This window comes from Triturus cristatus, chromosome 7 (genome assembly GCF_964204655.1).
Source record: "Triturus cristatus chromosome 7, aTriCri1.1, whole genome shotgun sequence".
Lineage (NCBI taxonomy): Eukaryota > Metazoa > Chordata > Amphibia > Caudata > Salamandridae > Triturus > Triturus cristatus.
The window spans coordinates 58449629-58472783 of record NC_140590.1 but is presented as its reverse complement, the minus strand read 5'-3'; the positions used below and the strand labels follow the sequence as shown (position 1 = coordinate 58472783).

Genomic DNA, 23155 nt, shown 5'->3' with positions numbered 1-23155 from the left:
AGGTGCGTGTTGTATGGTTGCTTTACACACAGACCTTTGGTGGCCCGACCGCTCGTGTCACGTTACCACCCCAGGTCTTACACCTTCAAAATCCTCAATCACGCCTAAAAGTGTCTACACAACAATGGACTCAAATACCTCAACGACAGAATCAACTTCCACGTCCCCTAAAGGAACCTCCGATCTTCCAACCTCGCACTGGCCGAAACCCCGCGCATCCACAGAGCCAGAGCAGGCAGAAGATCCTTCTCTCACATTGCAGCGAAGACCTGGAACGAGTTACCGGAAGACGCGCCCCCTCCTGGAACACCTTCAGGAAGGCCCACAGGACCTGGCTCTTCGGCTAACAGATCTGCGGATTCCCCCTCAGCGCCTTGAGAGCCTCACAGGTGAGTAGCGCGCTTACAGCTCCCCTGATTGATTGATGCCTTTCATTTTACTGACCTGAGTAGGGTAGGGGTCCACTAGGACAGAGTGTAATGCATGTGTGTATCATACAGTCCTGTTTCTTTCTGAAAATGGAGCCGTTCAAAATAAACAAAAGTGTCAGCCACAACAGACTTTACCCTGTTGCGAAGCTCTCCATCCCGCATCACCAGGTACTTGACACAGTCACTCAAAACTACAAACACTGAAACAAAGACAGAAGACAATGAACACGTGGTACAGGTTTATTTTATGAAATTTAATTTGTGTAGCAATCAAGGTACGTTTCAGTTATTTCTGATTGATCCATGTAACACCCCAGACAGCCAAAAAGATGACATTTATTTTAGAAGCAAATGATATGAGGAATCAATTATCAACATACGTTTGTGTTACATTCTATTAACAATTATAAATAAACCATTGTGAAAGATACACAAATTAAGAAAATCCCCGACAACAACCATGATACTAATCATGAAAAAGACCTAATGGCAACCTTAAACCTAGACCAGGTTTACCCCTAACTCTGAGCCAAACCATCACAGTAACCAGTACAACAATCAACAAGCCTAAACCCTAAACCTAATCAGACCTCTGCCCGAACACAAATACCATTATATACTAATGGGGTACTCCCAGAATGCGTCAAAGGACCTGGGAACAATACAGTAAGAACAAGAATTGGTCCTGACGTACCTCTTTAAAAAAAGAAAAAGTTCTCATCTGCAAAGTGAATGTGGAAAAAAGGGAAATCAGAAAGGAAACAATTAAAAATCAAAGTACCATAATTTATACATAAACAACACTGATTGAAAATGCTCTCCCTTAGTAAACAGCCGTGCAGTAGAAGGCGGAATCCTACATGTTCAACTGTCGTAGGTTGTCTTTTTATTGTCCTGATGAAGACCCGCATGCAGAGGTCTTAAACTACCCTCAACGCCTAAGACGGGTTGAAACGTTGACACCCCTTGTTCCATGGCCTGGAATACATTACGCTGGCCCTTTCGGAAGTTGGATGATTCATTCTAAAACAAGCAGCATCATTCTGTAAAATGGACATAGAATAATATACTACAACGGTGTTGTAAACAGGCCTCAGGACATTGGTTTAGTTATCTTAAGAACCATTTCAACCAGTGCTGCTTATGTATAAATTATGGTACTTTTATTTTCAATTGTTTCCTTTGTGATTTCCAATTTTTCTTCATTCCCTTTGCACATGAGCACTTTTTCTGCACCTTCTATTTGGACAACTGTCTATTGCCAAATACTTTATTAATTATGCTCATTCTACAATGACTATAAAAAGATTTTGTCTTCAGAATTCAGTTATTGTTTGTCTTTTTCTCTGGTGTATTGCTGAAGAGTGTTTTACTCTATTCATTAAACCCTTCTGATGACTCATTAGATTGATTTCTAGAGTTGTTTGCCTCCTTGGGTGTTTTAAAGGGGTACGCCTGGACCAATTGTTGTTCTTACTCTAACACAAACACCAGCAGCAATCTAATCTTACCCCAAGCCTGGTCTCAATTGTAAACCTGAATTATAATGTAGAGCATTAAGTACAACGGGGTGGCCCTGTGTCCCTCAGAGCCTGGGTGAATAACGGTCTATAGTGACAATGTGTTCTGTTGGGAAAGGATCAGTTCTTTCAACAGTTTATACTTTTTCTTTTCATTTTAACATCTCAATGAATGATCCCAACACACTTGGGCCTGAATTCCCTCGTATATTGTTATTCATATATCGAGGTTACCGAAAAAGGACGGGAGGACTTGTGGGCGGTTCAGCTTGTGGATCCGAAAGGTTTCCACGAGGACAGTACAAACTTGTTCTGAGTATAGAATCCTTCCTATTACTCCAGATAAGGGCGATAATATCATCGCCTCAATCAGCCGCAGACGGGGCAGCGTGTGGATCCGAGAGGTCGCCACAGTGAAAGGATTCATTTCCAAGGACAGGTATTCACTGTCCCCCTGGAGACCCTGTGGTCACCTTAAGGCTTCTGGTGAAAGAACAACCCGGACTCAGAGCCGGGGAGTAATCAGTACGATGACAAGATTACACACAAAATTTATATCAAATCAAATAGTTAGAATTAGCTTAAAATTCACCATTCCTAAATTCCAGCAAACGAACCCCCAGGATATGTCAGCGACCCGCCATTGGAGGTGGGATGCAGGGATGGGAGCTCGCCTCTACTATGGCTGGGAGCTGTGTCCAGTCACACAGGCCCTGCAGCCGAAAGATTGTGCAGAGTTTTGGTAAGGTGCCTCATATAGGTGCACAGGCCCGGTCCACAGGCACGGGGGCTCAGAAGAAGCCCCCAGCCCTGTAGAATGTACAGTAACACAAGTCACAGCTGTACAGAGGGTGTAACAGTTTACAGAAGTAATAAATGTACAGTAACACAAGTCACAACTGTGCAGAGGGTATAAGTGGTTACAGAAGTCATACATGTACAGCGGTCAGAGAGAGCTTTAAATAACATAAGTCACAACTGTGCAGAGGGCATAGGATGTGAGAGTGTGGTCCTGCATCCAGGGAGGCTGGCATAGGAAGTGAGAGGGTGGTCCCGCATACAGGGAGGCATGCATAGGAAGTGAGAGGGTGGTCCCACATACAGGGAGGCAGCCATAGGAAGGGAGAGTGTGGTCCCGCATACAGGGACGCATACAGGGAGGCAGGCATAGGAAGTTAGAGGGTGTTCCCGCATCCAGAGAGGAGGTCATAGGAAGTGAGAGGGTGATCCCAAATACAGGGAGGCGGGCATAGGAAGTGAGAGGGTGGTCCCGCATACAGGGAGGCGGGCATAGATGGTAAGAGGGTGGTCCTGAATACAGGGAGGCAGGCATAGGAAGTGAGAGAGTGGTCCCACATACAGGGAGGCGGGCATAGGAAGTGAGAGGGTGGTCCCGCATACAGGGAGGCGGGCATAGGAAGTGAGAGGGTGGTCCCGCATACAGGGAGGCAGGCATAGGAAGTGAGAAAATGGTCCCGGCAGGGTGTACAGGGACACAAGCTTTAGAGGCTGAGTGGGATGGTTTCAGTAGAGTGGACTTAAAAGTGCTTCCCGACATGCAATATGACAGAGAGGGAGGCTGTGAAGAAACAAACAACATGACCATATCTACATTTTGATGAACAGGTGGGCTTTATGGCCTTCTCCATCTCAGTAACATGGCATCTATGAAAAGTTGTGCTCCGGGTAGACTTTTGACCTGGCGCAGCAGGCCTTCAGCTTAGACCCAAACAAAACATAGCGGAAAAAGACTGACCTGAGCGCACGGCCAAAGTTCTTTCTCCTCATGGCGTACACCAGAGGGTTGGCCAAAGAGTTTGTGTGAGACAAGAACACAGCCAGGCGGTTCAGGTCCTCTGGGATGGCACAGCTGTGGCATAGCAGACGAACGCTGTTCAGAACATTGAGCGGGATCCAACAGGCACAGAAGATGCCCATCAGCATGAAAAGTGTGGATGCCATGTTTGCCTCCCCCCGTTTGGTGGCTCTGGCTGACTGTGACATGTAGTGCCCATGAATGACCCGGAAGATGTCAGCGTACAGGCCCAGCATGATGAGCAGGGGCACCAACGTGCAGGCAAAGAAGACAAAGTAGACCTGGTACTCCGGGCTGAAGACGGCTGTGAAGGAACAGGCGCCCATGTGTGACCCGTGCACCTCACTGTAGTTGAAGCTTCTCCGGTTAGTGAAATAGACCATGGACAAGAAACCGCCATAAGGTAGGTTATATCCAATGATGGACCTCTCGGAGGGGTTGCTAAGGGTGCTGTAAATGGTCCGGTTGGTACTAGTCACATATTGCTGGAAGCGGTTCCAGCCCATCATCGGTGAGAAGCCAATGAGACAGGAAAGAAGCCAACAGAATACCACCACCAGCAGCATGCGCCTCTTCTTCACATAGATGGTGTAACTGAAGGAAGAAAGGCAGTCATTAGAACTCTCTACAACTATGCACCACTCTATTAGCAAAGATATAGACTGCTGGAGCGCTAATGTTATGGTGCCCAGACAATTCGCTGGCAATCAGGTTACTTTGCTTTCACAGTCTTCAGTGTCAGATACAGGTTCTGACACACCTAGATGCACTGGCGCCCACGAAGGTTATGACATGTCTGGGGATGCTGCACTACCCAGCATTTCTTCTATATTTTGTGCCTACGCTCTATTTTTCCCCACAGTGGACTTGTCAGTTAACGAGTCTCACGTTTTCACCCCCATGATTTAATTTACAGATGAACGAAAACCACCCTGAAAACCTTTGAGGCCATTCAAGGAGCACCATCATTTTAGTAACCTTCACCAGCATGTCATGAGATTTCTTAGTGTATCATGGCAACTTCCCCGATTACAAGGCTATGGGGCCACCTGTGGTTGGTCAGGTATAATGTATGGAGGGTGGGCGTTTCCCCGCAAAAAAGCCTCATAGAAGGTATGCAGTGAAATCTATCAGATTTCACTGCGCCAATTCTAGGATGCCACTGTGTCAAAACCTTGCGCCTGCCTCATAGCAGGCATAAGGGTGACGCAGTGCAATGTGTATAGGCCTCCCCCATGCATTGCTGGAGTTGTGTCATGCTTATGACACAACTCCAGCAATGTGTGAGTTTCCAGCAGATACATCAGGATTCCTGACGCATCTGTCATTCCTTGAGACATGGAGCACCAGACAGTAAATATGGCACATCCGTGGTATCGCAAGGAGGTTGCAGTGAAAAGTGTTGCACCGCTGTTTTACCGCAGCAAGGCAACACTTTTCATAAATGAGGCCCAGAACCTGTATAAAGTTTGGAAGGCAGCAGGCAGTTTTCGGGAGGTCACAGTACCTGAGTTTCCCTCTCCCATGCTATCTTGTGCTTGACATTGTCTAACTGGCGTTATTCAAAGGTAAGACACCAAAACTTGACCAGCTGGTATCAGCTACTTCTTCTGATGTGCAAGAGCTTGGGTAGATGCTCACTGTCCTGATTGGGTACATTTTGAAGCTAGCTTGCTCTAGGGTTGGCTCTGGCTTCCCACTGGTGCCTCAATTGAAGGGTAAATACAGGGCACATCTCACTAGTATACTGAAACCGGACCCTTCTTATTGATGGATTTCTCAAGGCTGGGACCAGGCCAAGGTTCTGGATAAGTACTTCTTCCTGTGGCTGGCACCTGTAAAGACTGAGGATCAAATGTCTGTACCGAATACTGTGTTAAAATATTCTTCTATTCTGATTCAAATGAACCTGAGTTTTATTGTGCATTCACTTTTTTCACAGATCTCCTGATGACCTCATGTTACTGAAGTCTCTCTGTGCAACACGCAGACAACTCATCACATCAGCGAAAGCAAAGTACTATACCAACACCCTCAATGAAGCCACCAACAGAAGCAGATCGTGTTCAAGACATCAAGCACTGCATGAACTGCTTGCCAAAACCACCAATTCCTCATTTCATAGAAAAGTGAATTGTCCTCATTCTCTCCTTCAATGGAAAAATACAGAAGATCCAACTCCGTACCAACGACACCAAGCCTACCTCATCTCTTATGTCCACCCCTTACTATAGAATCTCCCAATGGTCAGCCTTCAAAGCCTTTTCTCTTCCGGATCTTGATGCCATACTCAACGTCCTCAAAGCTGCTTCTTATTAAGCTGATGTCTTACCATCATCCTTCATAAGATCTCTCCCTGGGGACACTCTTTCACCAATACTCACCATTGAAAATACTTCTATCACTCAAGGCATCTTCTAAGAAGCTCTAATGGCAGACTAGATCCTCCAATCATAAAGAAACCTACACTAGATCTGATGACCTTGCCAACTACTGGCTGATCACTCACCTACCATTCATTGGCAAGATCATTCAAAACGAAGTCTATGTTCAACTCGAAGATCACGTTAACGTTAACCATCTCCTGACAGACTTCACATCACGCTGCAGCACAGCGATTGATAACTTTCACAATGCCCTCCTAACCACAGAGGAAAATGTACCCTGCCTCCAGATATTGCTGGACCTCTCAGCTGCCTTCAACACAGTCGACCATACCATCCTCATACGCACTGTAGAGTCTCAAATAGAATTCACCAGGAGTGTCCTTCACTAGCTTTCCTCCTACCTTTCCAACCAATACCAGTTTGTTCACCTGGGCACTTCCAGGTCCCCAAAGACTTCTATCACCTGTCGAGTCCCTGAAGGTTCTGTAACATCACCTGTCATCTTCAGCTTTTACATGGAGCCACGTGGTGCTCACCTCACAGGTAACTGCATCACGATTCTTCAACATTTTGGGGATACACAGTTCTACTTGAAAGCAGTGGCAGCCGGCATGACTTGCAGGTGGTGAGGTGGGCACGGAGGGATAGGCGGGTGTGGGGGTTGTAGAGGGGCACGCGGGTCTCAATAAAAATGAAAATACTCACCATCCCACCGGTTCCCGCATCTCTGCTCCTGCTCTCGTCTTCCAGGAACAGGAAGCACCCAGCACACGGGCTCCCCTGACCAATCACAATGCTGCAATGCAGGGTTGTAATTGGTCTGAGTACCGTGACATGGCGCTCAGCCAGGGGCTGGAAGGCCGGGCATGTTCTCCATGCATGCTGTAATGCAGCCTGCATGTAGAACGGGGAAAGTGTGCATGACTCTTTTGGGCGGCCCGAGAGGGCCGACCAAACAGTCATTAAGCACTTAGGAGGGTTGTACCACTCCTCCCCTGCTCTGCACCCCAGCCCCTCATGCAAGCCGGACCAGCAGGAGGACAAAATAAAATGATAATAACAATACTTTATTATCATTTTATTTTTTCCTTTCTTTTCCTGCTTCAAGACATTGGGGCGATGCTCCTCCGCCTTAGCGGAGGAGCCACCACTGCTTGAAAGTCTCCTCTGCTTCAGACATCTAATGCTTGAAACACTGCTCATCAGTCAGACCTGGATGTCCAACACTTACCTGAAGCTCAACCCAACCAAGACAGATTTCCTGTTATTCACCGAGAACAACAAACAAAAAACTGTACAAACCTGGCTCAATTACATGAATCTTGACGGCTTGGAACCACAACTTTCACCGAATGCCGAATCACTTTTATTCTCCCGGGACATCAACGTCACTCTCAAGAAACACACTGCCAAAAAGCAAAGCCTGTCTGGTACCAGCTCTCTCTGCTAAAGAAAGAACCTTGGGTGAGGGTGAGCCTGTATCTTCCCATGAGCCTGCCCCTTCCCATCACCCAGAAGTTTCCTCTTCATCTCTGGCATTGGGGTAATGTGCTGTTGGTTAGGACAAGCAGTGCTGATCCCACAGCTGTTAAGATATTGTACCTTACCTTTATATTTCCAGAGACATTAAGATTTGTAGTTGGAGTTGGCCCATGACTTTAAATCCCAGTTCCTCATTCTCAGCTGGTGAATCTCCCAGGGGGCCGCAAACTGCCTTATTAATGTTCATTAGCCATGTCGCTTTCTGAACCACTGTGACTGGACAGTATGCGATGCAGCCTGCTGGGGTGTAGCTCACATCGCAAACTGCATTCCCAGTCACAAGCGAGTTGGGATGTAAACTGCACACCCTTGGTTATCAAACAGTAATAGTAGATCAGGCCCATGGAGAAGTGCTGGGAGACACAGTGAGACACTGAGAAACAAGCACAGTGAGAGACAGTGATACATGAGGAGACATAAAGACCAGGCGACAGAGACATGGAAGGAAATGGAGAGCCACCAACAGTGGGAGACACAGACACAGTGAGACTCGACACAAGAAGGTATGGCTAGAGGTGGACTTATACCTCCCCAAATAAACCTCAATACTCACATTCACAGGGACACAGGGACACAAAGACACGGGGAGACAGGGAAAGTCAGTGAGAGAAATTATCACAGGGAGACACTGAAAAGATGCACAGAGGGCGAGGCATGAGGAACATGAGGAGACATTGGTAGACACATGCACAGAAAGACAATGCAGTTAGTAAACACGGATACCAGGAGGTTCTGGAAAACGCAGGAGGTCGAAGACAAATGGAGACAAGGACATATCATGACATGAAGGAATAGAGACACTGTAAGGTAGAAATACAGTGAAGGAGACACAGCGAGGCACTGTCATTGGGAGACACAGGGAGTCAAGGACAATGGGAGTGAGACGGGAGGCATAGGCATTGGGAGTCCCGGAGATGTCCTCAAAGCACTGTACTGGATAACATTAGCACAGAAGACACAGGATAGTCAGAGGCACACGCGGGCATGGACTTGGAAAGACACAGAGGGACACACACTCCGATACCCTTAGCATGTACGATGGCTTAGGCCAGCTAACAGACCTTTGGATTCTACAACTTGCAGCTTAGAGTTTAGAGTCATTCTAGACACGGGATTCACAAGCACGTTTCCGCTTTTGTAGATCACCACATGCTTCCACTGGAGATCATTCTGCGTCCCTGCCAGTTGTTAGCTGCTGTTAATACCCAACAGCATGTGTGCAAGAAGGCTGTTGGCACAGTACCCCACAAGCCCACCGCCCCTCGATTCCCAGCTTCACACTCTCACTGCACCTAGAATGTGCGCAGACAGTATTGCATTGTATAGCAATATTTTTATAGAGCTTACTACCTCTATGTGGGGCGCTGAGGCGCTTACCTTCATGAGTAGCATGCTACACCATGTAGGGTGTGTGGTTGGAAGGTTGTTGTCTTTGTTTTGATCCTATTTGGGAAGTGTTTCCATGTCGTAAGTGATAACCACGGAGGTGCGGTTATCGTGTTGTGGAACACAGTGCTTAGCAATGTGAAGGATGACGAAGTGTGAGAGACAGGCACACTGGTCCCGATTCACAGAACTAACTTAAGACAAAATCCTAAACTTACTACCATTTTGGTATTCACAGAAGGCACTTACTCATTTCGGTATTCACAGAAGTTAGGACTCCTAACTTTAGGACCCCCAAATGCCTTCTGTGAATACCGAAAGTCTTAAAGTTAGGATTTTTCTCTGTTTAGGAGTAGTATAGTAAGGACTCCTAACTTTAGGACTCCTAAACTGAGAAAAATCCTAACTTTAAGACTTTGCTGTATTCACAGAAGGCATTTAGGAGTCCTAAAGTTAGGACTCCTAACTTCTGTGAATACCGAAATGACTAAGTGCCTTCTGTGAATACCAAAAGTTAGTTCTGTTTATGGTTTTTAGTAAACTGGCAGCCTGGGTAGCTATGCAAGTCCCATTATGGTATTTCATGCTTTCATAGTTCACTTAGCTGGTTACTGCATGGAGTTGTATTCTAAAATATATTATTCAGAGTTTATGGTTTTGAGCAGCGATAGGTTGTAGGAACACATGGATCAGAGATTTGCTGGAATAGACTTTGTTACTCTCAACCTGTATCTGATTGTTATTTGAAGGTGTCAAGAAACGGTCCTAGTATGTAGCTGTTGGGACCTGGAGTGGAGGATTAAATTAAAGCCCTCTGCAGGCCAGCGGCATATGCTAGGTTCAAAATAATTAATTTCTGTATCCTGCATAGAGCTTATCTTACACCTGGCAGGATTAACAAGTTCTATATGACTGCTGCTGAAAAATGCCCTAGATGAGGGAGGCTGGGGCAGAAATGTTCCACATGGTAGGATCCTGCCCTTCATTAGCGGGGTTCTGGGAGGAAGTAATAGAATATATTAATGGAATAAACTTGTGGGATATCCCTTGTACACCCTTGGTCTGCCTCCTAGGGGGGTACCGTCACCATAAAAATAAGAAAAATACTACTAGATTTACTGACTTATGCTTGATTTTAGCAAAACAAGAATTGACTATGCACCGGGAATCAGCGCATGGTCCTAAAATTACTAGATGGCATAAAGAAATGTTTAAATGGGCCAGTCTGGAGATTGCTATGTTGTTTCATGAGATTAAAAGAAGAGGAGGGAAAATTGAAAGAGTTCAAGCGTGGGAACACCTGGTGGATCGTTTGTTGGCCTTAGAAGCAGACAAAGATTCATCAAATAGATCCCCGTGTCCTTGCGGATAAGGGAAGGGAAATCTAGTTTAATACTGATAAATCGGGTGATAATGGGTACTACTGTGATATACTTAATAATATTTTAACCCTATATTTATGACTACTTTTCTTAATTAGGGGTAACTGTGGGTGATGGTATAGTTTTAATTTACTACTTTTAGAAGACTAAAGATATTTATGAAATTTATATTAGTTGGAATATGCTTGAATATTTGTGGATGCATGTCATATGAGATATATTGATAACACTTTTTATCTGTAAATTATAGTTATCTGGGTATTTTTCCGTTTTACCCAATATTTAAATCTATTTATTAAAATTATCTGTGCACCTTTTGAAGCAAATAACTTTGTATGTAGCGCACATCATTACTGATCCGTATTATATGCCTGTCACTATTGCACTAAGGTCTATTTAACGAAACTAATAACAATTATTTAAATTAAACTAAGGAAGGAGAAAGTCATTCAAACAAGGTTTTTGAGAATATTGAAGCCTTTTTGAGACCCCATGCAAAACCATTTGCATATGTTGCGATATCATTGAAGCGACACTTTACATAGCATAAGCCAACCCACCAACCTGTGGTTATCGTTGAATAAGCTCTTTGACTAAATGATGCATCAAGAAAAAGCAGCGTTGTGCCATAATGCAGCACATTTGTCGCTAGCTCCACATAATTTGACTCTTACAGAGCACCTCAGGCAGTCTCCAAGGACTGACCCCACCAGGGCTCCTCCTGAATACCCCAAAGAGGGGCCTGATCTATGCACACTTTCCTCCCGTAAAGCAGCATGGCACTCACCTGGTAGGCAGCCTGATCTTCAGGTGGGCATTGATGGCCACCAGCAGCAACAGCAGGATGGAGAACTGGGTGGTGACCAGCGGGAAACAGGTGAGGAAGAGGCAGGTGTAGAAGCAGAGGGTGTAGTCCATGCTGAGCACCACAGAGAAGGGCACCGCCAGCGCCCCAACGCCCAGGTCTGCCACTGCCAGGCCGGCGATCAGGTAGTTGGTGACTGAGCGCAGCTCCTTATGAAGGCACAGGGTGGCACACACCAGCAGGCTCATGCTGATAATGCCCAGTCCCAGCAGGCACTCCAGGATTATGAAGGCAAAATAGAGGTTCATTCCTGCCCATTAGATGCCAGGTGAGATGTAAAGTGCGGAAGAGCTTAGAGAGGCAAGCTAGAGCGTCATCACACCTCACTCAGAGGGCACAGCTACGGCTTTCACACACCTGATACAGAGAGGCCAGCTAAGGCGTCCACACACCAGACTCTGAGGGGTCAACTAGTGCGTCATCACACCTCACTCAGAGGGCACAGCTAAGGCTCCCACACACCTAGCTCTGAGGGGTCAGCTAGGACTTCCACACACCTGGTACTGAGGGGTCAGCTAGAGCTTCATCACACCTCACTCAGAGGACATAGCTACAGTTTTCACACACCTGAGACAGGGAGGCCAGCTAAGGCTTCCACACATCCTGGCTCAGAGACGCCACCTAGGGCTTTCACACATCCTGGCTCATAGATGCCACCTAAGGCTTCCACACACTGGGCTCAGAGATGCCACCTAGGGCTTCCACACACCGGGCTCAGAGAGACCAGCTAGGGCTTCCACACACTGAGCATAGAAAGGCCAGCGAGGGCTTCCACACACCGAGCTTAGAGAGGCCAGCTAAGGCTTCCACACACCTGGCTCTGAGCGGCCAGCGAGGGCTTCCACACACTGAGCATAGAAAGGCCAGCGAGGGCTTCCACACACCGAGCTTAGAAAGGCCAGCGAGGGCTTCCACACACAGAGCCTAGATTGGCCAGCGAGGGCTTCCACACACCGAGCCTAGAGAGGCCAGCTAAGGCTTCCACACACAGAGCTTAGATTGGCCAGCGAGGGCTTCCCCACACAGAGCTTAGATTGGCCAGCGAGGGCTTCCACACACAGAGCTTAGATTGGCCAGCGAGGGCTTCCACACACAGAGCCTAGATTGGCCAGCTAGGGCTTCCACACACCGAGCCTAGAGAGGCCAGCTAAGGCTTCCACACACAGAGCTTAGATTGGCCAGCGAGGGCTTCCACACACAGAGCTTAGATTGGCCAGCGAGGGCTTCCACACACAGAGCTTAGATTGGCCAGCGAGGGCTTCCACACACAGAGCTTAGATTGGCCAGCGAGGGCTTCCACACACAGAGCTTAGATTGGCCAGCGAGGGCTTCCACACACAGAGCTTAGATTGGCCAGCGAGGGCTTCCACACACAGAGCCTAGATTGGCCAGCTAGGGCTTCCACACACCGAGATTAGAGAGTCCAGCTAAGGTTTCCACAGACCTGTCTCTGAGAGGTCAGCTAGGGCTTCCACACACCGGGCTCAGAGATGCCATCTAGGGCTTCCACACACCCGGCTCAGAGAGACCAGCGAGGGCTTCCACACACAGAGCTTAGATTGGCCAGCGAGGGCTTCCACACACAGAGCCTAGATTGGCCAGCTAGGGCTTCCACACACCGAGATTAGAGAGGCCAGCTAAGGTTTCCACACACCTGTCTCTGAGCAGCCAGCGAGGGCTTCCACACACCGAGCTTAGAAAGGCCAGCTAGGGCTTCCACACACAGAGCCTAGATTGGCCAGCTAGGGCTTCCACACACAGAGCCTAGATTGGCCAGCTAGGGCTTCCACACACAGAGCCTAGATTGGCCAGCTAGGGCTTCCATACACCGAGCCTAGAGAGGCCAGCTAAGGCTTCCACACACCTGTCTCTGAGAGGTCAGCTAGGGCTTCCACACACCTGAATCTAAGCGACTGGTTAGGGCTCCCACACCCCTGGCTCTCTGGCTCTGAGGGGACAGCTGGGCTTCCCTCTTTGCTTCTTCTTCAAACAATAAACCCTGTTGTCTCAGGAAGTCACACTTGCCTGCATCAGAGAGGAACGACTGCGGCACATAAAATACATATTTTGTGTGCGTGGATGCGTTAATTTCCTATTTCCTGAGCTTCCTAATTTGTACCTGCCTAGTCACAATCTCTTCAGATCTCTATTCCAACTTCTAGCCACATTTCCTTCCTTTCTCTCCTTGCTTTTGCTCTTGCTCACTCTTGCCTGTGTGCTTTAACTTCCTCTTTTTCCTTCTCTCGAGTTCTCTACCTTCTTCCACTCTTCACGTTGCAGCCGCCCTTTGCAATCTCGCAGCCTCTCGCCTCCTCTCTGCATTCTTCCCTCTCTAGCTCTCCATCCCTACGCCCCGTCCTTCTTCCAGGAGAGGAGTGCAGAAGAGGCTCGAGTCACAGCCTCCTGTGTTTTATTCCCTGAGAGATAACAGAGCCCTGGGCGCCCTCTCTGAACAAACACTGCTCTATTGACCTGCAATGACTGTAGATAGACAGGTGCCGGTGGAACACTCCCTGTGAGAGCTGATGTGATGTCACGACCGTGCTGACTGCATCCCTGCCCCTTACATTACTAGCCGCGCTACAGTAATTTGTGATCATCCTGAAGTTGTTCTGATGGCCTGTTCTTTCTTTTTAGGACTTTCCTTCAGTAGATCTACTCTTTTCTGTTGATCTCCGCTGTGCTTAGCTCTGTATAATGTTGTTCTTTGGTAGCCTCTAACCTCAAATCTTTTCTTGCTCTCTCCAGCTGCCTCTTGAAAGTCTATGGAGCATATTCTCAAGGACTTATCGTTGATTTACCGGCACTTTAGCGCCGCAAAAGTGGCGATAGATTTTTCGCCCTATTCTCAAGCTGGTGCAAACTGCCGATATCGCCAGGTTTCCAGCGATAGCTGCCACAAAAAGCATTTCCACAAATGAGAGCGACAACTAATGCTAATGATATGCAGAGTAGGCGTTACCGTGCAAAAACGAAAACGCCACTTTGCGATATTCTCAACGACAAGCCAGATCTGCGAAGCGATCCAAAAACAGGCGATAAGGTGCGTTAGCGGCAGGGATTTAACACCTGCCTATTACTGGTGTTAAGCAGGACGACAACCTGCAGTATGAAAGGGAGCCCAGCCCAGAGCCACATCTGAAGACCAACACATGTTATGGAGCTACTGATCATGCAGCTCGGTGACCCAAGAGGGCCACAACACCCACCGCCACCACCCCCTGGTCCCCCCCGGACAACCCACCCCCGGACTACCACCTACGCAGCGCAGAACAAGACAGTGGACGTTCCTAAAATGCACCAGCCTCAGAGACTCAACGCTAGAGGATGCCACTGCCCACTACAGGCTCAAGAGGACAACCATCCTCCTCAACCAGACCCACCTTGCCCACAGGCTGACGGTACCAACACAGCGGAGAACCAACATCCCTCCACAGACAAAGCTGCTGGCTGTGCTGCATCTGTTGGCCCCTGGGACCTTCCAACCAACAACTGCCAGAGTCGGAGGAGTCTCACAGCCAGCCCTATCAAACTACCTCACACATGTCTTGGATGCATGTCCACAAAATCAACGCCGGGCCCCTGTATCCGCACCACACGTCAGTTCCAATTTGTAGTGTACCTGCGCAACCAACCCCAATACAAGCCGTTGCTTGACGCCTCTGTGCTCCAGTTCGAAGATTGTAGTCACTGAAATGGGGGTGCACCAGGTCATGAAGTCCAGTAGTCAACAGTAATGTAAAAACAGTTCTTTATTACAAATACATAAATCAACAATACGAAAAGCTCAGCCAACACGTTCCATTCCTAACGGGGAACTTCATCAGGGCAACGTGTGGATTCAATTAACTGCAAATGCTGCGGGAACTCCCCAATACAATTCCATATTCCGAAAGTCAGTATTCAGAAATCTGTTGGATGAAATGGTGACAATGGGCAAGCGTCCGTATAGTCACAAACGTAATCTGGTACAGTGTATTGCACTTGGACAAACCGGAATGCTTACAGGTATGATACATCCTGAATAATAAGACCGTAACAGAAGTTTGTGTGGTCGTAACCTTCGTAGGAAAGAAAAGGAAGGTTACGACCACACGAACTGTTAAGGTCTTATTATGCAGGATTTATCATACCTGTAAGCATCACGGTTTGTATCAGCTTGATACCCCTGCACCTTCACTTCCCTCACAATGAGCAGGAACAGCTGGAGACCAAGCAAGGGAACTACGCCATAGCTGGCTTCCTACACGTGTTGGGGGCAATTGACTGCACACATGTACTACTTGTGTCCCCTGCCGACACTACACACAACCACCGCAACAGAAACCACACGCATTCCATCAATGTGCAGGCAACAGTGGACCACCGGGGCATGTTCACCAATGTTGTCGCAAACTTCCCAAGCAGTGTGCATGATTCCTACATCTTCCGCAAGTCCATCACCAACCAGCGCTTTGAGTATGGCACCTATGGAAATGCACTGCTCGTCGGTAAGTACCAACTGAACACACCACACACGTCAACTCCACAATCATACAACTCACAACTGTGGGAATGCACATGTTACAAAATCACATACAACATGCCAATCAACATGCCCAACTACCAGACACGACAACACAAGTAACTGTGGTAACCGTGGCCAGCCCTGTAGACAAACCATCCACGGCATGGCACCTCTGCCACACAATTGCAAATTGTCGGGAGAGGTGGAAACCAAGTATGTGCGAAGGAGGCAAGTGACCCATCAATGAGAATGTACACAATGCCAAGTGTGGCGGAGATGTGCTGGAAATACTTCAGTATGCAGAGCACTGACATGTCCATGTGGACATATACTGCTAGTGTCTGTAGTGTTGTGAACAGTGGATGCAAACTGGTCACCTCAGGCAGTGTGGAAGACCTTGGACATGTAGCTTTGTCGGCCCCCCCTATGAGCGTGAGCTGAGTGGGCTGGGCTGGTGTATGTCATGAATGAATAGCCCCGGGCTCTGAGCGTGGTTCAGAACCGGGATGGCCACCAAAGTTACTACTGCGTGTGTCTCTGTGTCCGCCATATCCTGTCCATAGGCCTACACACACGAGGCCGACCACCTTCAACGTCTACATTTACACTGGGAGACGAGGTGGCTATGTCCCAAGCCAACCCGCGCACATCTCGTCATCGCATGTAGGGTCGTATCTGCCAGGGCGGCACCACCCACCCAGCCACAAGGCCGCCGCCTTGACCGGTGGTGCCTGCACGATCCTGTGCGCCTGTTGCATCCCAGCCATGGTACCCAGAGCCGTCCGCCGCCCAGAGATGACTGGCCGCCCCTGCGCACCCAGGCCTCAATGCTCACCTGCCGCCACCGGCGTGTCACCAAGAGGGCCCACCACGTGCCAGTGCAACCTCCTCAGCCGATCGCTGGATTCCGCGCCACTGGCCCCCAGCGCACCCTGCAGCACCGCACCACGGAGTCATGTGTGTGCTGACTGCGGCTTTCGGCATACACTGCGGTCCAGCAGGGCTCTCAATTCAAATTGAATCTTGATTGGCAGGATGGCGTATCGAGGCATAAGCATCATCGCAGGCTGCACACCCGCTCAGCTCTGGTGCCACTAACTCAGTGCACCGCAAGTCATCGCCACGTGGCGGGAGGCCCGTGCTTCCCGCTGCCTCAGGCCTACACTGCGGTCCAGCAGGGCTCACACAAATCCAATCCAGTCAGTACTGTCAGGACGGCACATCATCGCAGGCTGCACACCCGCTCAGCTCTTCAGGTGCCCCTACCTCAGTGCACCGTAAGCAATCCTCCCGTGGTGGTAGGCCCGTGCCGGCCGCAGTGCATCGGGTGCCACCAACTCGGTGCACCACAAGTCATCGACCCATGGCGGTAGGCCCATGCCGGCCGCAGTGCATCGGGTGCCATCGACTCTCTGCACCGCAAGTCATCGTCCCGTGGCGGTAGGCCCGTGCCGGCCGCAGTGCATCGGGTGCCACTAACCCAGTGCGCCACAAGTCATGGACCCTTTATGATTGAGTCTCGTGGTGCGGACGCCATCATGTCACCTCTGGCAGTGGGGAATGTGATGTGGTAGGCCCCTTTTATTAGCAGGCTCACATGTCCTGTGACGCCTGTGCTGGGTGGGTGTGGTGTGGGTGTAAACCAGCCCTCAGGGAGTGGCTGAGGTATGCTGACAACTAGACCAGTGATCAGCAGATCACTACATTGAAGACCTGGGACATGTAGTTTTGTCATCCCCCCGTAAGCGTAAGTGGAGTTGGCTGGGCTGGCATATGCCAGTCCAGCGTAGGGGTGTGAACAATGAGCCCGGGGCTCTGGGCGTGGTTCAGTTCTGGGCTGGACAAGGAAGTAACAAATGCGTGTGTCTCTGTTGTAGTGTCGGCACCCCCCGGGCCGCAATCGGCAATTTTGCACCCTGTGACCCAAGTCCCACAACATGAGCAACATGGACGTAAGGGGGAATCACTGACCCTACATTCATCCGTACTTTCATATTTGAATGATCATAGACATGACACATCTGTGTGAATTTGAATGTTTTATTCACTTTCAGTGGAGTGTTGAAGCTGGAGCAGTACAGGGCCATGCAAACCCCACTTTATATTGTTGCCCGGGGAGAATGACAAGTTCATCAGAAGAGGAAGAGTTCAGTCCGCAGTCTGATTGCTGTGTCATTGGTAACCAAAGAGAATATGGCAGTCCATGTCGAGGTCCAAGGTGAGTGTCTCAGAGTGTATGGGGGAACAGTGGAAAGTGATGATGCAGAGGGCAGAACCAAGTAGAAACAGGCCATATGGCAGAGATGAATGCTACCGCTTCCTTCTTACCACTAAGGCAGAATCATCTGTATCTTCGTGCCTCACATGTGGGTGGTGGGGTTTTGTCTGCAGCACTGTGTGGCACTGACACATTAGAGGCCGGAGGTGGAATGTCTGCCTCACTGTGTGGCAGTGACACATCAGGGGCCGGAGGTGGATTGTCTGCTGCACTGTGAGGCGCTGACACTTCAGGGGTGGAGATGTGGATGGAGTAGTAGCAGCAGCATTCATCCGTGCCAGCCCTTGTTGCAGCAATGCCATGATGAGGGTCTGCAGGGCATGGAAGATCCCAGCTACATCTCGCATGTGTGCAGCCGTGGCAGGCGTTCTTTCCGCCTGCATCCGCTCTATGTTCTCCATGTTCCTCGGCATGTGTCCCAACTGCCGGCTGACATCCCTGGAGCCACTCGGACTAGACAGTTGTTCTTGTCTCAGAGTTAGGACTCCAGCGATGTCAGCCATGGATCGTTGGAGAGCATGGAGTGGACTGTGGGTGTCCGTTATGGACTGTAAGTGGTCCCTGATGGGACTTAGAAACCACGTATGGCATCTAGTTTGGCTGCCATGAGGTTGAACCCCACCCGTACCTGATCAGCCATCTTCTCCTGGCACCCTAACACGCAGCGTTGGAAGGCCATTTGTTGTTCGTGGGGGTCCTGGGAGACAGCCGTGGTGGTGGGTGCTTCCTGCTGTGTGGTCGGTGCAGGTGGTTACGTCTCCTCGATGCAGCTGGGCTGCCCTGCTCCTGGAGGTGAGGTGCCGAAGCTGTCCATGAGCTCTTGCAGGGTGTCGGGGTCGAAGGTGTGGCGGTCCTCTTCGTCATCAGTGAAGAGATGTTTGGTCTGTTCTGCAGGAGGTGTTGATTCTCCCTCTGCAATGTGAAGGGGAGATGCAGTTTAACATTGTGTTCACATGTATGTTGACGCATTGTACAAGTTTACATACAGACTGCATGACACTGTACATTGTGACTGATTGGGAGTAGCTGCCTATTTGATGCGGGACAGTGGACATTTACACAACATCACGGATGTGTGTTTGTACTTGAACAATGCCATCTCACATTTCCCTGCTATGCCGAATGTGATTGGCCAGTTTCTACACACAAACGGCAGCAGTTGTGTCCTCTGTTCTGTTGTCAATGTGCTGCAGTTTGTACCACATTGTTGTCAATGTTGATGTGCTCTGAATGTTATGTGTGTGTGCTGCATTTTGGGAGAGTCACCCCCGCAGCTCTGATTTTGCTGCCCCTTATCTTGTTGTGTGTCATTTTAGATACTGTATACAGGTTTCCCGATTTATGTACTTAGATAGGCACAATTCACATTGCCCATATTTAGGCATAGAAATCCTACCCTTATTTAGGCATTATCCATGCTAACCAAATACAGGCATGGCCACCTACATCCGTTCATTTACGTCACAACGAGTTCTTGGAAAACCAGACTCTTAAGCCTTTAGGACTTCCCCTTGCTTGGATATTGATTTCTCCAAGAACTCATTTATTATGCATGGACATCTATTCCTTAGGGGTTCATTCATGACGTTCTTCTGCTCGACATTTACGTCAATAATATCTTTCCTAAACACCTTCAAGGTATAAATATACCTTCACTTACCATGGCAAACCACGGTTCGGCTGCCTACTTGCACAACGCGGCTCACCACAGCAAGTTCGGAAGGAAGTCAAGTCCCCGCCTGACACACTGACCAGATGCTGTCATCCTCCTCGCAGAGAATCCAGCTCCAGTGGTTCTGATTCCCTTTGCGGGGTGTTAAAGATCGAAACTCGGAAAGAGATTCCAACCTCACTCATTCTAAGGTATGGTGCGGACTAGAACCTAGAGGGACTTTTGGCAAATCTTGGCAACTATAGCTAAACTAGACTATAGACAAACAGCACCTACTTCTTACCTCGTACTACACTTAGGTTAGGTACACTGGGGTAGAACTAGCTAGAAGCATCAGATGAGTATTAACATTTTAGCCTGTGTTATTTATGTATGTGTTTTTATGAATGTCTGCCATAGCTACAAACCATGCTATTGCAGTATTATTTTATCTTACTGCTAACGCTGTACATATTATACTTCGCATTCTGTCTTACGATTGTATCAGTTCATATCTCTTGTACGAGAAATAAGACTGTGCAATAAACCCTTTTCATTGAAACGCCCATCTATCTATTTCTGTGTAACTCTGTAGAAACGAAGCATGCACTATTGACTGAGTGAAACTGTTATCTATTGTTTCCACGATTCTGAGATTGTTCCGATTCTAAAGGAAACAAAGTTGTCATGTTTATGCAGTTGTCAGAAACTAATCCCTTCTTGATTATTCGAGAAGTTTTCTAGTGACCTCTGAGTTAGCTGACACACACAAGTAATTAAGTTTAATGTATTCGATAGAGACATACTGACCTCAGTCCTATGTCTAAACTATAGTGTATATTATTCCAATGCGCAGAGCCTATCAGGGATATAGGAACTACACTACATGGCGCCCAACGGTTTGGTAAGGCACTCGTTTAACGCAAGATACTGAAGTAACTCAGTTGTGCTTTTCTCAGAGACCCCTACTCATAATACTCCATAAGACGTCTGGAGTGGGTAGGGATAATATCCGCCATAGCTGAATAGGACAAAAATCCTATGTATTAGCTGTTTGGTTTGTTCAGCGTTGAAGGATAGAGTGTTCCAAAATATTGTGCACCTTATCTTTGTTCCCTTGAAACTTGCTCTGCAATTTTCATTAAACAATGTACCTAAACAGGAATAATAACACCGGAACCGACGAAGTCGCAGCAGCTTTTGATTATACAGGTTTTAATGAAACCAATGAAAATTCGAAAATCATCGCTCCAAATTTAAGGAGAGCCATCACTCTAAAACTTATAAAACATGGCCTAACACTAAGAGGTGGTAGAGCAGTTTTTGTGATAGAGGCACATGAATCTCACCAGACAGAGGTATTCTATTCATTGATAGTATTCCCAGAATCACTTCCAGTAACTAAAACGTTTCACTTGTACAAAGAAGATGAACCACCTGAGGAATATATTCCTTTCGAGGATATTGAAATTCCACTCACATACCAGGAGCATGAGCTCTGGTTTAAAGGCGCCCTAAAACATTACAATCACATTACCAGGCTCGGTCCACTAGGTAGACCAGGACCAACATTTTAGCCGGCTACACACCTCATCCCGACATAGAAGCAATGTCAGACGTAGAATTACTTAATCAGACACAAAATTTAAATAGTATTACACAGTTAAACCACAACTGTCTGAAAGTCCTGAAAAGGCCTTTACTAAAAACAATCCTACCTCTTCTAAAAAGAAGTGGGAAAATAACAAACAACATTTAAAAGAGAAAGATTCTCAATCCTGAGGTAGGTCTCCTCAAAAGGAGCCCTCTGAAAGGAAGTATAACCTCAGGAATAGGGATAATTTGAGAAAACCTGACAGGTATCAAGATACGGATACACGTTCCTCTCGTACCTTTCAGATATCGTCACAGACATCCGAAAGAAGAGGACGATCAGATCAAAAAGAAGAACGCGTGAAGTCCAAAGATGATCAACACGTTCATAAAAACAAACCAAAACCTCAATTCTCCAAGAAGAAAGTAGCAGGTCTGAAGACCAGACATGCCGAGGATTCTGAGAACACAACTCAAGAACGGAGAATGGGCTCAGACAATGTTGGACAGAGCAGCAGAAGTATCAATAGCTCGCCAGAACCTGAAGGGACTTCTGGAGACAGTGGACCTGAATGAAAACATTTGAGTTGAAACTGCAGACACCAGGGTTAGTTCTCCACAAAGGTTATATGAAATAACTCTCCGGATGGAGGGAGACATACCAAGGAAAGTGAAAGCACTCTTTTGGGAGCGACTTTCAAAGGGTTATGATACACTTCTAGCAGAACGGGACTGGCCACCAGAATTTGTCAGAGTGTGCCCACATGGCGAAGACATCATTATGCCAGCCTTCTCTATCCATGTTCCAATACATTTAAAACATACTTAAGCCAGGAAATGGGCAGTGGCCCAAGCCCCAGCATTATACAAAAATCATGTAGGATGGGATGAGGACTCACCTCACCATAAAATCCAGTTAAAAAATCAACCAACTGCACAAAGGCAGTATCCAATTAAGCAAGAAGCTAAAAAACAGGTCAGGGAGATCATAGATCAACTTGAATACCAAGGGGTGATTGAAACATGCACCTCATCAATGAACAATCCTTTGTTACCTGTTTCCAAACCTGACAATACATATTGTCTATTTTTGGATTACAGAAACCTAAACTCTTGTTGTAAAACATTTGCAGTGCAAAATGCACATAGTACAGCATTAATGAATAACATTGTGCGTAAAAGATATAAAACCACATTAGATATTTCTAACAGCTTCTTTTGTCAAAACATAGCACCTGAAAGTAGGTATTTGACAGCTTTCTTAATAATGGGGACCCAGCGTCAATTCTGTCGTCTCCCTCAGGGATTCAAGAATAGTCCAGGGTTATTCTCAGCAAGGGTAACAGAGTTACTACAAATGTATGATGACAAGGCATTGTCATATGTCGATGATATCTATCTGACAAACGATGACCTGAACATGCACTTGAACAGGGTGAATACCATTATACTGGGCTTCACCTCTGAAGGTTATAAATTAAATTTTAAAAAATCGAGAATTGCCCATCTCAACATCCTTTTCCTAGGATATGAACTATCAAGTGAAGGCAAAAGCCTGGCAGCCAACTTTTTAGAAAAATGTGCGCTGCTCCAACCTCCAAAAACAATGAAAAACATACAGTCGATTCTAGGTTTCCTAAATTTTGGAAGAACATACATTCTAAACTACGCAGAAAGGGTTAAACCTCTCTACAAATTAATCAAACCTGATTTTAAAATCACACATTAGACACAGGAACACACAGATATCCTGCCTTCACTTCAAGCTGACATGTTAGCAACAAAACACTTACAAAC

At 47.5% G+C, this 23155-nt stretch overlaps 1 protein-coding gene across 1 annotated transcript; it reads right to left on the bottom strand.

Annotated features, from left to right (window-relative positions):
- Positions 1-2723: 2723 nt before the first annotated feature.
- Positions 2724-11962, bottom strand: LOC146808803 (adenosine receptor A1-like). Its single transcript, XM_085614241.1, has 2 exons — positions 11252-11962; positions 2724-4361 (listed from the first exon to the last, which is right to left on the bottom strand). The coding sequence occupies exons 1-2, from the start codon at positions 11575-11577 to the stop codon at positions 3617-3619; spliced, it is 1071 nt and encodes a 356-aa protein (XP_085470367.1). The 5' UTR covers positions 11578-11962; the 3' UTR covers positions 2724-3616.
- Positions 11963-23155: the final 11193 nt, after the last annotated feature.

Bases quoted from the DNA above. Each gene is read 5' to 3' on its own strand.
- LOC146808803 (XM_085614241.1), bottom strand. From the start codon at position 11,577: ATGAACCTCTATTTTGCCTTCATAATCCTGGAGTGCCTGCTGGGACTG. The intron at 4,362-11,251 runs GTGAGTGCCATG...TTCTTCCTTCAG, and splicing joins AAGATCAGGCTGCCTACCAG to TTACACCATCTATGTGAAGA.